The 12,748-nt window shown below is 40.9% G+C and overlaps 1 protein-coding gene across 2 annotated transcripts in view; it reads left to right on the top strand.

Moving 5' to 3' along the window:
* Positions 1 to 7,421: 7,421 nt before the first annotated feature.
* MAP6 (microtubule associated protein 6) overlaps positions 7,422 to 12,748 on the top strand; it is a 62,669-nt gene continuing 57,342 nt past the window's right edge. Inside the window, exon 1 of one of the 2 annotated variants that reach the window (XM_073548602.1) lies at positions 7,422 to 8,749. In XM_073548602.1, the coding sequence (XP_073404703.1) occupies positions 7,983 to 8,749 (767 nt within the window). In that variant the 5' untranslated portion in view covers positions 7,422 to 7,982. Of the gene's footprint in view, positions 8,750 to 11,002; positions 12,241 to 12,748 lie in introns of those variants that run through there. The other variant, XM_073548603.1, reaches the window with a different exon arrangement.

Here is a 12,748-nt window from a genome sequence, read left to right as displayed (position 1 = left end):
TATGGGGGGACTGCATTATATTCTATGGTGGGGTTACATTATATTCTATACAGATATTATATCCAGTCCTGCAGAGCCTGAATATTAGATAACAACAAATAACAAATAACTTTGTTGCCCTATGAAAGGGGGGAGGGGGCCCAAAAAATTTCTTGCACAGGGGCCCACTACAGTCTGTGTCCGCCCCTGCTCATCACTAGTACCTATCTCTAAACCTGCCTGTCTGAATCACTCACTACCTGTAAACCTCCTTTGTCGGTACCTTTTCCTAAACCTGCAGTATCTCAACAAGTACCAAACTTTTCAAACCAAACTTTGCAAACTTTGTCTGAGCTCCCTTTGTCTGATCCTAAACCTTTCCTTATTCCGGTCTAAAGAATAAACCAATAGAACAAAAAAAAAAACCTTTTAAAATTTAACTTTTAATTACTACAATTAAGAGTAGCCAAAAATTCATTAAAAATAGAACACCTCCTCCTATGCCCTCTTTAGGGGGTAATGGTGTATTACTGTACAGTAGAGAAGATATTCAATATGCCATATAAGTATCCTCCAATGACCCTGATAGGTCCCTATTAGACTGTAGTCCTACCTGACCCTAAAATACGATATGGCGCACCCGCTCAATGTCGGCCATTCCTCAGAATCCCTGCATGCCCCTAATGCAGAGCTATAGTATTACATACACACGGCATAAATGTAAATGTCTATGATTCTGCTTTGCCGTGGCTGTGAGGGAAGCTAAAGACTACAAAGTGGCTGTAAATAAGTATTTTTCATATATGAACTAGGTGTAAATAAAGAAATGATCCGGAGGTCCGTGGGAGACGCCTCTGCTGGTTCACTGGGTCCTAAATAGGATTCCCTTAAAATAGCTAGCCCTCAATGTTTTATATATGCCACATATAATTAAAGTGCATATGTGCTTGAATATCAAAAAGTCTTAGTATGCCACATCTATTATATAAAGGTTCATATGTGCCCCATCGGAGCTGTTACCATGCCATACATCTAGACAAGGTGCATCACTGCCCCCGTCTTTAGTCATAGACAGATAGAAAAAATAATAATAATTTACAGAAAATCACTTTGCTGATAGTTGTCATGGAACTCGTGGTTCCAATATCCATTGTCCCTCGTACCTACGCATTTCACCCCCTCCATTAATCAAATTTTAGGGTCAGTCTGTCCGCCCCTGTGGTCCCCAGTCTGTCCGCCCCTGTGGTCCCCAGTCTGTCCGCCCCTGTGGTCGCCAGTCTGTCCGCCCCTGTGGTCGCCAGTCTGTCCGCCCGCCCCTGTGGTCGCCAGTCTGTCCGCCCGCCCCTGTGGTCGCCAGTCTGTCCGCCCGCCCCTGTGGTCGCCAGTCTGTCCGCCCGCCCCTGTGGTCGCCAGTCTGTCCGCCCGCCCCTGTGGTCGCCAGTCTGTCCGCCCGCCCCTGTGGTCGCCAGTCTGTCCGCCCGCCCCTGTGGTCGCCAGTCTGTCCGCCCGCCCCTGTGGTCGCCAGTCTGTCCGCCCGCCCCTGTGGTCGCCAGTCTGTCCGCCCGCCCCTGTGGTCGCCAGTCTGTCCGCCCGCCCCTGTGGTCGCCAGTCTGTCCGCCCGCCCCTGTGGTCGCCAGTCTGTCCGCCCGCCCCTGTGGTCGCCAGTCTGTCCGCCCGCCCCTGTGGTCGCCAGTCTGCCCGCCCCTGTTCCTGTCCGCCCCTGTGGTCGCCAGTCTGTCCGCCCCTGTTCCTGTCCACCCCTGTGGTCGCCAGTCTGTCCGCACCTGTTCCTGTCCGCCCCTGTGGTCGCCAGTCTGTCGGCACCTGTTCCTGTCCGCCCCTGTGGTCGCCAGTCTGTCCGCACCTGTTCCTGTCCACCCCTGTGGTCGCCAGTCTGTCCGCACCTGTTCCTGTCCGCCCCTGTGGTCCCCAGTCTGTCCGCACCTGTTCCTGTCCGCCCCTGTGGTCCCCAGTCTGTCCGCACCTGTTCCTGTCCGCCCCTGTGGTCCCCAGTCTGTCCGCACCTGTTCCTGTCCGCCCCTGTGGTCCCCAGTCTCTCTGCCCTTGTGGTCCTTCTGCCAGTGGCCTAGTTCTCTCTGAATCTGTTCCTGTTCCAAAAGTTCTGGTCTGATAGGCTGTTTTGTTTTTTTTTTTTAACTTTTTTTTTATTGTCATTTTCCAGGAGCCCTAGCTTTATTAATTTTTCTTTACATTTCTCTACATTTTATCCAGTGAGTTAGTATAATTACAGCAATACCAATTTTATATGGTTTTATTTATTTTTTTATTGCTGTTGTACAATAAATACTCTGAAAAAAAATAATTTATTTTTTGGTTGCCATATTCTGAGGGCCATAAGTTTCAAATTTTTCCATCAGCAGGGCTCTACTGTAGAAGAGCTTATTTAATACAATTTTATTATTATTTAATAATATATTTTTATTATTTATATTACTTTTTGGAAGTCAAAATGAACCAAAAACAGCAATTCTTAATTTTTTTTAACCCCTTTGCGCCGCAGCCCACTTTTGTTTTTGCTTTTCTGTTTTTCGCTCCCCTCCTTCCCAGAGCCATATTTTTTTTTATTTTTCCGTCAATATGGCCATGTGAGGGCTTGTTTTTTGCGGAACGAGTTGTACTTTTGAAAGACACCATTGGATTTACCATATTGTGTACTCAAAAATGGGAAAAAAAATTCCAAGTGCGGTGAAATTGCAAAAAAAAGTGCAATCTCACACTTGTTTTTTTTTTTTTTTCACCATGTTCACTAAATGCTAAAACTGCTCTGCCATTATGATTCTCCAGGTCATTACGAGTTCATAGACACCAAACATGTCTAGGTTGTTTTTTATTTAAGTTTTATAAAATTCCAAACTTTGCTAAAAAAAAAAAAATTGAGCCATTTTCCGATACCCGTTGCGTCTCCATTTTTCGTGATCTGGGGTTGGGTGAGGGCTTATTTTTTGCACGCCGAGCTGACGTTTTTAATGATACCATTTTGGTGCAGATACGATCTTTTGATCGCCCGTTATTGCATTTTAACGCAATGTCGAGGCAACCAAAAAAAACGTAATTCTGGCATTTTGAATTTTTTTCTCGCTAAGTCGTTTAGCGATCACATGAATCCTTTTTTCTATATATTGATAGATCGGGTGATTCTGAATGCGGCAATACCAAATATGTGCTTGTGTGATTTTTTTTTTATTGTTTTATTTTGAATGGGGGAAAGGGGGGGTGATTTGAACTTTTATATTTTTTTATTTTTTAAAATATTTTTAAAACTATTTTTCTTTAACTTTTGGCATACTTCAATAGCCTCCATAGGAGACTAGAAGCTGCCATAACCTGATGACCAAGTGATATTTCAGTTTTTCTTTTTTAATAAATTTGCCAAAATTTTAACATTTCTGTTTTTTTTTCAGTCAAGATGGGGTGCAGAGTGCACATTAATGAGAGAAGAAATGAACTTTTCTTTCAATTTACCAAACAGCTGCAATGAAACAAAGAGTGAAAAATTTAAAGAGGTCTGAATACTTTCCGTACCCACTGTGTATTGGATGGCACCATTCAGTGTCCCAAACTATGTCACAAATATTGGGTTCAACCTCTATATAGATTGCTATACATTTTTTAATTCTGTCAGCCGCCACTAAGGGGAGCCCACTGCATACAATTATTTACTGCTCCCATTGAGCTGAATTCTAAATCTGTCTTTGGTAAGTTCTTGAGCTCCCCCTAGTGGTGGTGAAGGAAAGCAGAAATTCATCCTTTCTCTCTCTATGGCTGTATGAATGGAAGCAGAGATATATTCAACTAAGATATATTTTGAAATGAATGAATATAAACATTTTCATCATTCTCTTCAACGATATATGATCTATGTACTGTATGCATTGGCAATGGCAGATATTAATGCCTTTATGACCCCCACTTAAACCAGGGTTGGGGGACTAAGGAAAGAGGCGCAGCAGGCGATTTCTTTGCATAACACAGGGTGAGGGATAAAGCCGTATCTAGTAAAGGGTTAACTAGACGCTGACGGGAGCTGATCGCACATAGCAACGCAAGCCTGCGAGGTTGTCATGCAGCAGAGGCATCGCGCCATAGTCAATAACGCCGGGCTGTCAGCGAGTCCAGGGCTCTCGGGTAATTAGCTTATAGCATCCAGTAATGCAATGAGTGACCCGCGAGCACCAGCCCCGCCGCCCCCAGGGAAATAATACGCGGTCTTGGATTCCCTATGAATAAATACTTTTATTACTAACCATAGGGGTAGGTTATTGCTGTGGGGGTAAAGCAGGGGCTGGAGACCACCCATGCGCTGCAATGCCCAATGCTGTTATTACCACTGTGATGTGGGGGGAGAGCTGCGGATTACGGGAAAGAAGAGCTGATAACGGGGAGCAATAGACGGTATTCAACTGCACCACAGTCAGCTTCTCCCCAGCAATGGCAGATAACAGGGAGCAATAGCACATTCAACAGAAGGAACACAGACTGAAGGTTACGGAACTTCCACAAATCTGGTCATTGACTGCGGCGTGTGGGAGTTGCAGTCCTGAAAGTGATGGATAGTGGTTGTTGTCCCAGCGGATGGGATTCAGCATTTTCTAATGGACTTGTGTGTCACTTCCTCGCCATTGTTCAATACCTTCGCTTGCTTTTGTTGCAGTCGGAGTCCGAACACGTAACCGTCGTACCAGAAAGTTATCGGAGGCTGATAGTTTTACTCCGCAGAAGAAAAATCCCGATTGGATACAAACAGGGAGGTTTTTATTAACTGACAGCAAGCGAAGATCTTGAAAATGGTTAGGAAGGAACTGAAGCACAAAGCTACGAAGGAACGGAACTCTAGGATTAGAATTGAAACAGGATTTGTTGTCAGAAAGTGAATCCGATTTATTGTGTTACATGAATTTTTTAACATGTTTGGCATTTTTGGTAATATATTTATTATCTTTATTTAAAAAAAAAAATTAGCAATCTTGCAATTTCATAATGGCCTATTGAACTTTTTATGCTCTTACTGACTTTTCAGTAAGAGTTTACAGCAGTTTCCTTATCAGAGGCAGAATTAGAATGACAGATAACACCTCTATACACAGCAGATCCATCAATCATACGTGATATCACAGCTCACCTCCTCCTCCTGTACAGTGACTGATGGGATAACACAGGATCCACCATTCACAATAGGTGATGTCACAGCTCACCTCCTCCTCCTGTACAGTGACTGATAACACCTCCTATATACAGGGGATAACACAGGATCCACCATTCACAATAGGTGATGTCACAGCTCACCTCCTCCTCCTGTACAGTGACTGATAACACCTCCTATATACAGTAGATAACACTGGATCCACCATTCACATTAGGTGATGTCATAGCTCACCTCCTCCTGTACAATGATTGATAACACCTCTATATACAGTAGATAACACTGGATCCACCATTCACATTAGGTGATGTCATAGCTCACCTCCTCCTGTACAATGATTGATAACACCTCTATATACAGTAGATAACACTGGATCCACCATTCACATTAGGTGATGTCATAGCTCACCTCCTCCTGTACAATGACTGATAACACCTCTATACACAGCAGATCCAACAATCATAAATAATGGCACAGCTTACCTCCTCCTGTACAATGACTGATAACATCTCTATATACAGTAGATTACACTGGATGCACCATTCACAATAGATGATGTCACAGCTCACCTCCTCCTCCTGTACAATGACTGATAACACCTCTACATACAGCAGATCCACCAATCACAATAGGTGATGTCACAGCTCACCTCCTCCTCCTGTACAGTGACTGATAACACCTCTACATACAGCAGATCCACCAATCACAATGCGATGTCACAGCTCACCTACTCCTCCTGTACAATGACTGATAACACCTCTATATACAGCAGAGAACACAGGATCCGCCATTCACAATAGGCGATGTCACAGCTCACCTCCTCCCCCTTCCCTTCACAATGACCTTTGCACAGGCTCATTGGATGCTTTAAAACAATAGATGGGGTTGCAGTCTGTTCATTGCTGTTAATGTACATGTGAATTTCCTAAAATAGGAAGTTAGACTCTAAAAAAATGCCCTAGTGGCTGGTGTGAGTATTGCATAATTTATATTATTTATTTAGTACAAAGACTGTGATATCAAAAAATATTATGTAACATAAAAACCTAATTTAATCAATGAGTCATTTTCTGATGACGTTTCCTTTAATACCAAATGTAGCACAATGCTCCTCACATAAGCGGAGGCTTCCTGTAGGATTTTATTTGTCACACTCCCACATGTATAATATTTGCTCAGAATATGATTATCACAGATGACTGGGTAAGTCGGATGCTCCCTGTCTATATTCTGTATGTTGTGCAGCATTATAGATTTCAGGACCACGGATGCCGGACAGCGGCACGGAGACACTGTAGAAATCATTCACCTCCTTTGATGCCAATCACTCGATCACATCGATTAGCAATTCAGATGATGGGATAAAGAAGTCATCATCTGCTGGGAAGATGAGCGGGAGGTGAATATTGGATATTTTATCCTCTCCTGGAGTCTGTATCTGTGCAGTGCAGACAGGTATAGAAGAAAAGTTGGCAATTTCCTGTAAGATCTTAGAGCATTGGGTAGAGACTAGTGATACCTTCTCCCTCATTAGGCGTTTCATGCCTATAGGGGTTAGTGATTAACCAGAATGGGTCACAGGTTACTTATTCTGCAGCCTGCGCTATGTACTGTGACACATAGAGGATGTAGAAGCCAAACGGTTCAACATTAAGGAAACACTATTGCAAATAATGTTGCCATAAATGCATTCATTAAAAAAAGTGTCTAAACCGAAATAAAAAACATCGTATCTTTTTTTTTTTTTTTTTCAAATTACTAACAAATTTAAATTAAATTGATTTTTTTTTTTTTTTTTTTTAGAAAAGTAGAAAAAAGTAAGTATGAAGTTTGCACACGTAGACCGTCGTCCTTTGTGTGTCCACTGTGCAGAAATATTGTATCACTTATTGAAATTATCCTTTTTTTCTACTTCAGATTTGCACCATGGGCCCTCATCCTTTGTGTGGAAGATCATCATGTAAATTCCACCCTTCGTCGGTGATGACCATAAATATTTGATGTCGTCGTCTGAATGGCCGTCACTTTGATGCGTCGCCTTCGTCGGAGACGGTGAATGTTCAGCCGTAAATAATTCACGCGGCGGCGGAACCTTCATCCGAGTGGAACCTGCCACAAAAGCTTTCGCTAAGTGGAAAGTGACAATGGGGAGTAATGAAATCCATCTGCTCCCCACCTGACCCCCCTCCAGACAATGAACAGTTAACAAGCCGCAGTAACAAGCAGCCTCCTCTCCATTCATTTGAGACGTTGCCTTGCGTGCTGACGAAGGAGCCATCTCTCTCCCAGCATCTCTCCTCCTCCGATCCCCCACCCCATCAGCAGCATTTAGGATGCAGATAGAAGGGTGGGTGGGACCACTTCCTGCAGAGATCTTGCTTTCTGATTGTGGCAGGGTCTCACTGCCAGGATTGCAAGGAAACACCACACGCTCTGCTTGTGGGTGTGGAAGGGTTGTCCACCAGGATTGACTTCAGTTCCTGCATCATCATGCCATAGAGACAGAAAGTGCTCCATGATTGAGCAGAGGAAAGGTGACACCAGATCTTTACATTCCGGTTCTTGGTCTTTGCATTGAGCATACAAAGCGGTAAAAGGGCAACCATGAGAAGAGGTTTATCTGCGACATGACTTTGAAAAAAACACCCAAAACCATATCTCTGGGAGTTGTCATATCCGGTGAGAAGAGCACTGTCTACATTTGGCTGGGCAATCTCCTGGAAGGAGACCATCAGGACTAAACTGTTACTATTTCTACGTCTTGCAAGGTGGGTGGAGGGGAGAACCCAGACTCTTCATTGTAGTTTGTAAGAGGCTCCCTACGACTGTCAGGGTGGAGGCTATGGCATGGCCCTGTATTACCAGGGCATGCTGCATTGCCCGTTTCTGGAACCAGTTAGATAAGGGAGACATTGCTGTTCCTTTGGTCTTCACCAAGTATTCGGAGGTCACCGAAGGAGGTCAACAACACCATGCTCACCTTCAACAGCCGCAAGCCCGTCCTAGTTCATATGCCGTTGAGTCACAGCCTGCCCTTGTAGAGGCAGATCATGGTGCTGGGTCTACCAGAGACTTGTCCCACCAACCTGGACCTGGTCATAGCAAGGACACATCAGGTTCGGTCATGCGTCAGGATTACAAGCACTGGAATGTAAAACCTGAGGCGAGCTGCAAACCCAAGAGTGAATATCAACCCTCCGGAGCTCCTTTCGAAAGAGAGACGCAGTATCAGAAAGATTTCAAAGCTTGGCCCATACCTCGTCGTGGGGACCATCCATGGATTCCAAAGCCTTCTCCAGGCCTCACTGCCCCAACAGCCTCAAGTGCTGCCAAAATGAAGAAAACACCAGTAGCCTTACCAGAGAAAAGGGCGGCAGAGGAACCACCTAAGGTAGAGTCTACAGAAATAGTGGTTCCCAAAGTCAAGGCCTCTGTTACCTTTAGCAGCGTGGCGGATATACAGTCCATTCAAAAAGAGGTCCAAGAAAAGCGAAACAGGGAGAAATCGCCATCTACAAGATGGTCCATGGAAGGCCTGAGACCAAGGGATGCAGCCGATATACTCAACAGGCAGATCAAAGAGGAAGGAGGAGTGGGCTCCTCGTACAGGTCAGCAAAACTGTTTTTGTATCAACTTTTTGTATCTCTGGGCAACTTACGGTCATATCAAGTCTTAAGGCCCAAGCATAACTCAAAGTATCACCCATAAATAGCAATCAGGGAGTAATTCTAACAAGTCAGGCTAGTAAGGCGAACACCTGAATAAATAACTAAATTTTTGAATGACGATAGTGACTTATTCAAAGTAATAATTCATCAATGTTTCTAAAAAAAAAAAAAATTTAAGTAATCTTAAAAAATATATATTTTTCCCTGCTTTCATACATAAGAACTTCATGTCCATTATCCTCTGTGTCTCTTTGTCTAGTAAGGAACAAATCCAATTAACTATTAATTATTAACTTGTCCTTTATTGTCCTTTTCATCTGTGAGATGATATTTTGTTTCCTTATGCAGATATATATTATAGAGAAGAACATAAATATCTCTCAGCTGTGGGATAGGTCAACACCTGATTCATTTATTTTTACCTTTTTTTAATAATGGAATTTTCAATATTCCTTTTTTAGACAATAATTTTCCACTGATGGTTATATTTTCTAAAACCGAAACATTAAAAAAAATTTCTTGCAATCTAGGAGCCATTTTCCTAAGGATCTGATTTAATCTCTTAAAAACGTAATCTAATATAACATTTTATTTACATTTATTTTCAATTCATACTTGATGTAATTTTTTTATTACTTGATTTTATTACTTATATTTATTAGAATTTTATGATTAAGGATAGGATTATTTATTTTATTAATTGTATACCTATTTATTTTTAATACTCATTATTAATTTGTTTACTTATTTTTATTAGTGTTTTATGACTAATGATAGGATTATTTTTTCCTAATTATATATTTGTTTATTTTTTTACTTTTTTACTATTCATTGTTGATTTTAATACTTATTTTTTATTATTGTTTTATGATTAATGATAGGATTTTTTTTCCTAATTCTATATTTTTTTTTTTACTATTACTAATTATTACTTTTTTATCAGTGTTTTATGACTGATATGATTATTTTTTTCTAATTATATATTTGTTTATTTTTTACTTTTTTTATTATTTAATAATTGTTAATTATTTTTTATTACAGTTTTATGACTAATGATAGGATTATTTTTTTCCTAATTCTATATTATTATGTTTTTTTACTATTACTAATTTTATTACTTTTTTATCAGTGTTTTATGACAGATACGATTATTTTTTTCTAATTATAGATTTGTTTATTTTTTACTTTTTTTTTATTTAATAATTTTGTTAATTATTTTTTATTACTGTTTTATGACTAATGATAGGATTATTTTTTTCTAATGATATATTTGTTTATTTTTTTACTACTTAATGGTTTTGTTAAATATTTTTTTTATTAGTGTTTTAGGATTAATGAGAGGATTATTTTGTTTCTAATTACATATTTATTACTTATTTTTTTATAGAGTTACTTTTTTTTAATTACCATACACAAAAAAAAAAGAGAAAAGCCTCAAGCCCTATGGATAATCCTCCCCCCCCCCAAAAAGAAAAAAGTAACAGAATTAGCAGAAAGAAAGGGCCTTATTCCATTATAGCCCCTGTACACTAGGGAATATTTCCCAATTTATGGTAAACATGTCACAATGACTCCCTAACAACCAACCAACCATCAGGATTAAGCATTTACTCCATGCAAAAAAAAAAATACAGATTTTTTTTTTTATTAAGTAAAAAGTCAACATAAATGATAAAAATTCTGAATTTTGCTTTAAATTTAGATGACGAACTCATATTAAAATGTAGCAAAAAATGTACAAAAAAAAAAATGGCCTTTCCAAGCGCGGAGCAAATGGAGTAAGACGCTAAGTTTGAGATTACCGGCACCTGCGTGAATCAATTCGTCGTTATGAATGGGTGTAAGAAGATAATCATGATTAATTAAATCCTTTAGATTAAAAAAAAAAGAGAAGTGTAACCTGATAATGGAAGCCGAGATGTGATGGGCACTGTCCACAGACTCTAGTGCTGAAATCCACCCTACTGGTTGTAAGGAGTATTGCAAAAGAGATAATAAGATTTTCCTACACCAGCGATGGAATAGGCACATAGATGTGTATAGGGTCTGGTGGATTGGTAATGATGGATACTATGCAATAGATAAGTGCTGCACCCTCCGCGCCTCTTGCAGTGTTCAGCCGTCCAGTGATTGGTGCATACGCCAGATGTGGTGTACCTGGCCATTAAGGGTTAAATGCACCGCACTCCCCCCCCCCTTTTCCTCCCTTCCTTTGCTCGCTCTCGCCCTCCTTTGATATTACATTTTAGGTGCTGCATAGTGGGAATCTTTTCGCCAGCATTATATTCTCCTCCCCCTCTCGCTCTTCTCACTCTTCTTTTTTTCCTTGGCATCTGGGGATGCAGAGAGCAAGGTGGGTGGGGTCCTCCCTTTTCGAGATGTTCTCCGGATTTCTTCTTCTTCTTCTTCCGACTACGGCTAGAGGTCACTGGATGCAAAATTATTAACCTTTTACTAATCAAGAGGGAAGAGGCATGAGACCGACCGCTGGAATCCTTCACTCGGAACTCGCCTTGTAGATCCACAGAGAAAGGAACAACAACAAAAAAAATCTGTTTACACTTGAGGGATCTACAAGATTTTTTTTTTCTTCTATCTCATAGAATTTCTTGGCTTCCTCGATCACAGCAACAGAACTATCTGCAAGGAGCAATAATTAAGAAAAAAAAAAATATATAAGCGACTCATTAATTGGGAGATCGGAATTCTCAAGGTTGTTAAAAAATGGCATGGCCTTGTGTAACCCGGGCGTGTTGCATTGCCCGCTTTGGGAATAAACAAGACAAGGGGGACATTGCCGTCCCTTTAATGTTTTCCAAATATTCGGAAGTGACAGATGGACCTCATCTTAGCCAGCCACCACGCCCTGGGTCTGCTGCCATAGAAACTCAGCCACCGCTGGCAGATTCCTACTATGGAGGCCAGTCTAGGTCATCCAGGGACTACTCTAGGAGATTGGAGTCTACCAGGGGTTCGGTGATGAGACAAGATTTCAAACCCTGGAAAGCAAATCCCGAGCAAAGCTGCAAACCAAGGAGTGAATATCTGCCCTCCGAAGCTCCTCTAGAAAGAGAAACCCAATACAAGAAAGATTACAGGTCATGGCCAATCCCTCGTCAAGGTGACCACCCTTGGATTCCGAAACCCATCCAAGGTCCGGTCTACATCCCTCCCATTGAGGATAGAAAGAAGAAAGATTTCATGGGTTCTATCTTACCACCTGTGGAGAAGAGGATAATTGATGCCGAAATAGCGGGGAGGGTAGCCATTGCCTATAACGTCACCCCTGAGATTTTGGTATCGGTAGTAGAGGAAAGTAAAGTCATCCAGCACCGAGAATTATTAACCAGTGCCAATCCAACATCCAAGGAGGCAGTGAGCCCACTGCAAAGTCAAGGGATGGAGGACCACGGAGCAAGGTCCTCCTACAGGTGAGGATGGCGCCCCTTATAACAATCGGTCGGAGACGTCCGGTTACAATGTTTCATTCATTAGTGTAAATATTTGGTTGCATAGAACTGCAGCTGTCGATTGTCGGAGTTCGTGGCACCCGTATAATTCTCCGTGCATGCAGATATCAGGGTCTAATGATATGTATGATATTTTCGTAAAAAAAAATTTTTTTTTCAAAATGTTACTGTATCATATTAAATCTATTATTTTAAAATACATTTAATATAAAAATTCATTTTTTAAAAAAAATAGTAATAATATTAATTATCATTTAATATAAATGTTCATTTTTTTAATAATAATATTTAACTATATATTTTCATTTATTCGTAGGAGAACTTTAGCAAAATTCTACTGAAAATTAGGGATCCCTACACCCTGATCCTTACGTGTCTAAACTTGCAGGTTAAAGCAATTTTTCCAAAAATTATTTTTTTTTTTTTTAGATTGATGCATTATTATATATATTCTTTACCAATAATAACA

The sequence above is a fragment of the Dendrobates tinctorius genome, unplaced genomic scaffold, assembly GCF_039654945.1.
Source record: "Dendrobates tinctorius isolate UK_male_01 unplaced genomic scaffold, ASM3965494v1 ptg000157l, whole genome shotgun sequence".
Taxonomy (NCBI): domain Eukaryota; kingdom Metazoa; phylum Chordata; class Amphibia; order Anura; family Dendrobatidae; genus Dendrobates; species Dendrobates tinctorius.
Note: the sequence above shows the minus strand (reverse complement) of the source record. Positions and strands in the feature narration are given on the sequence as shown.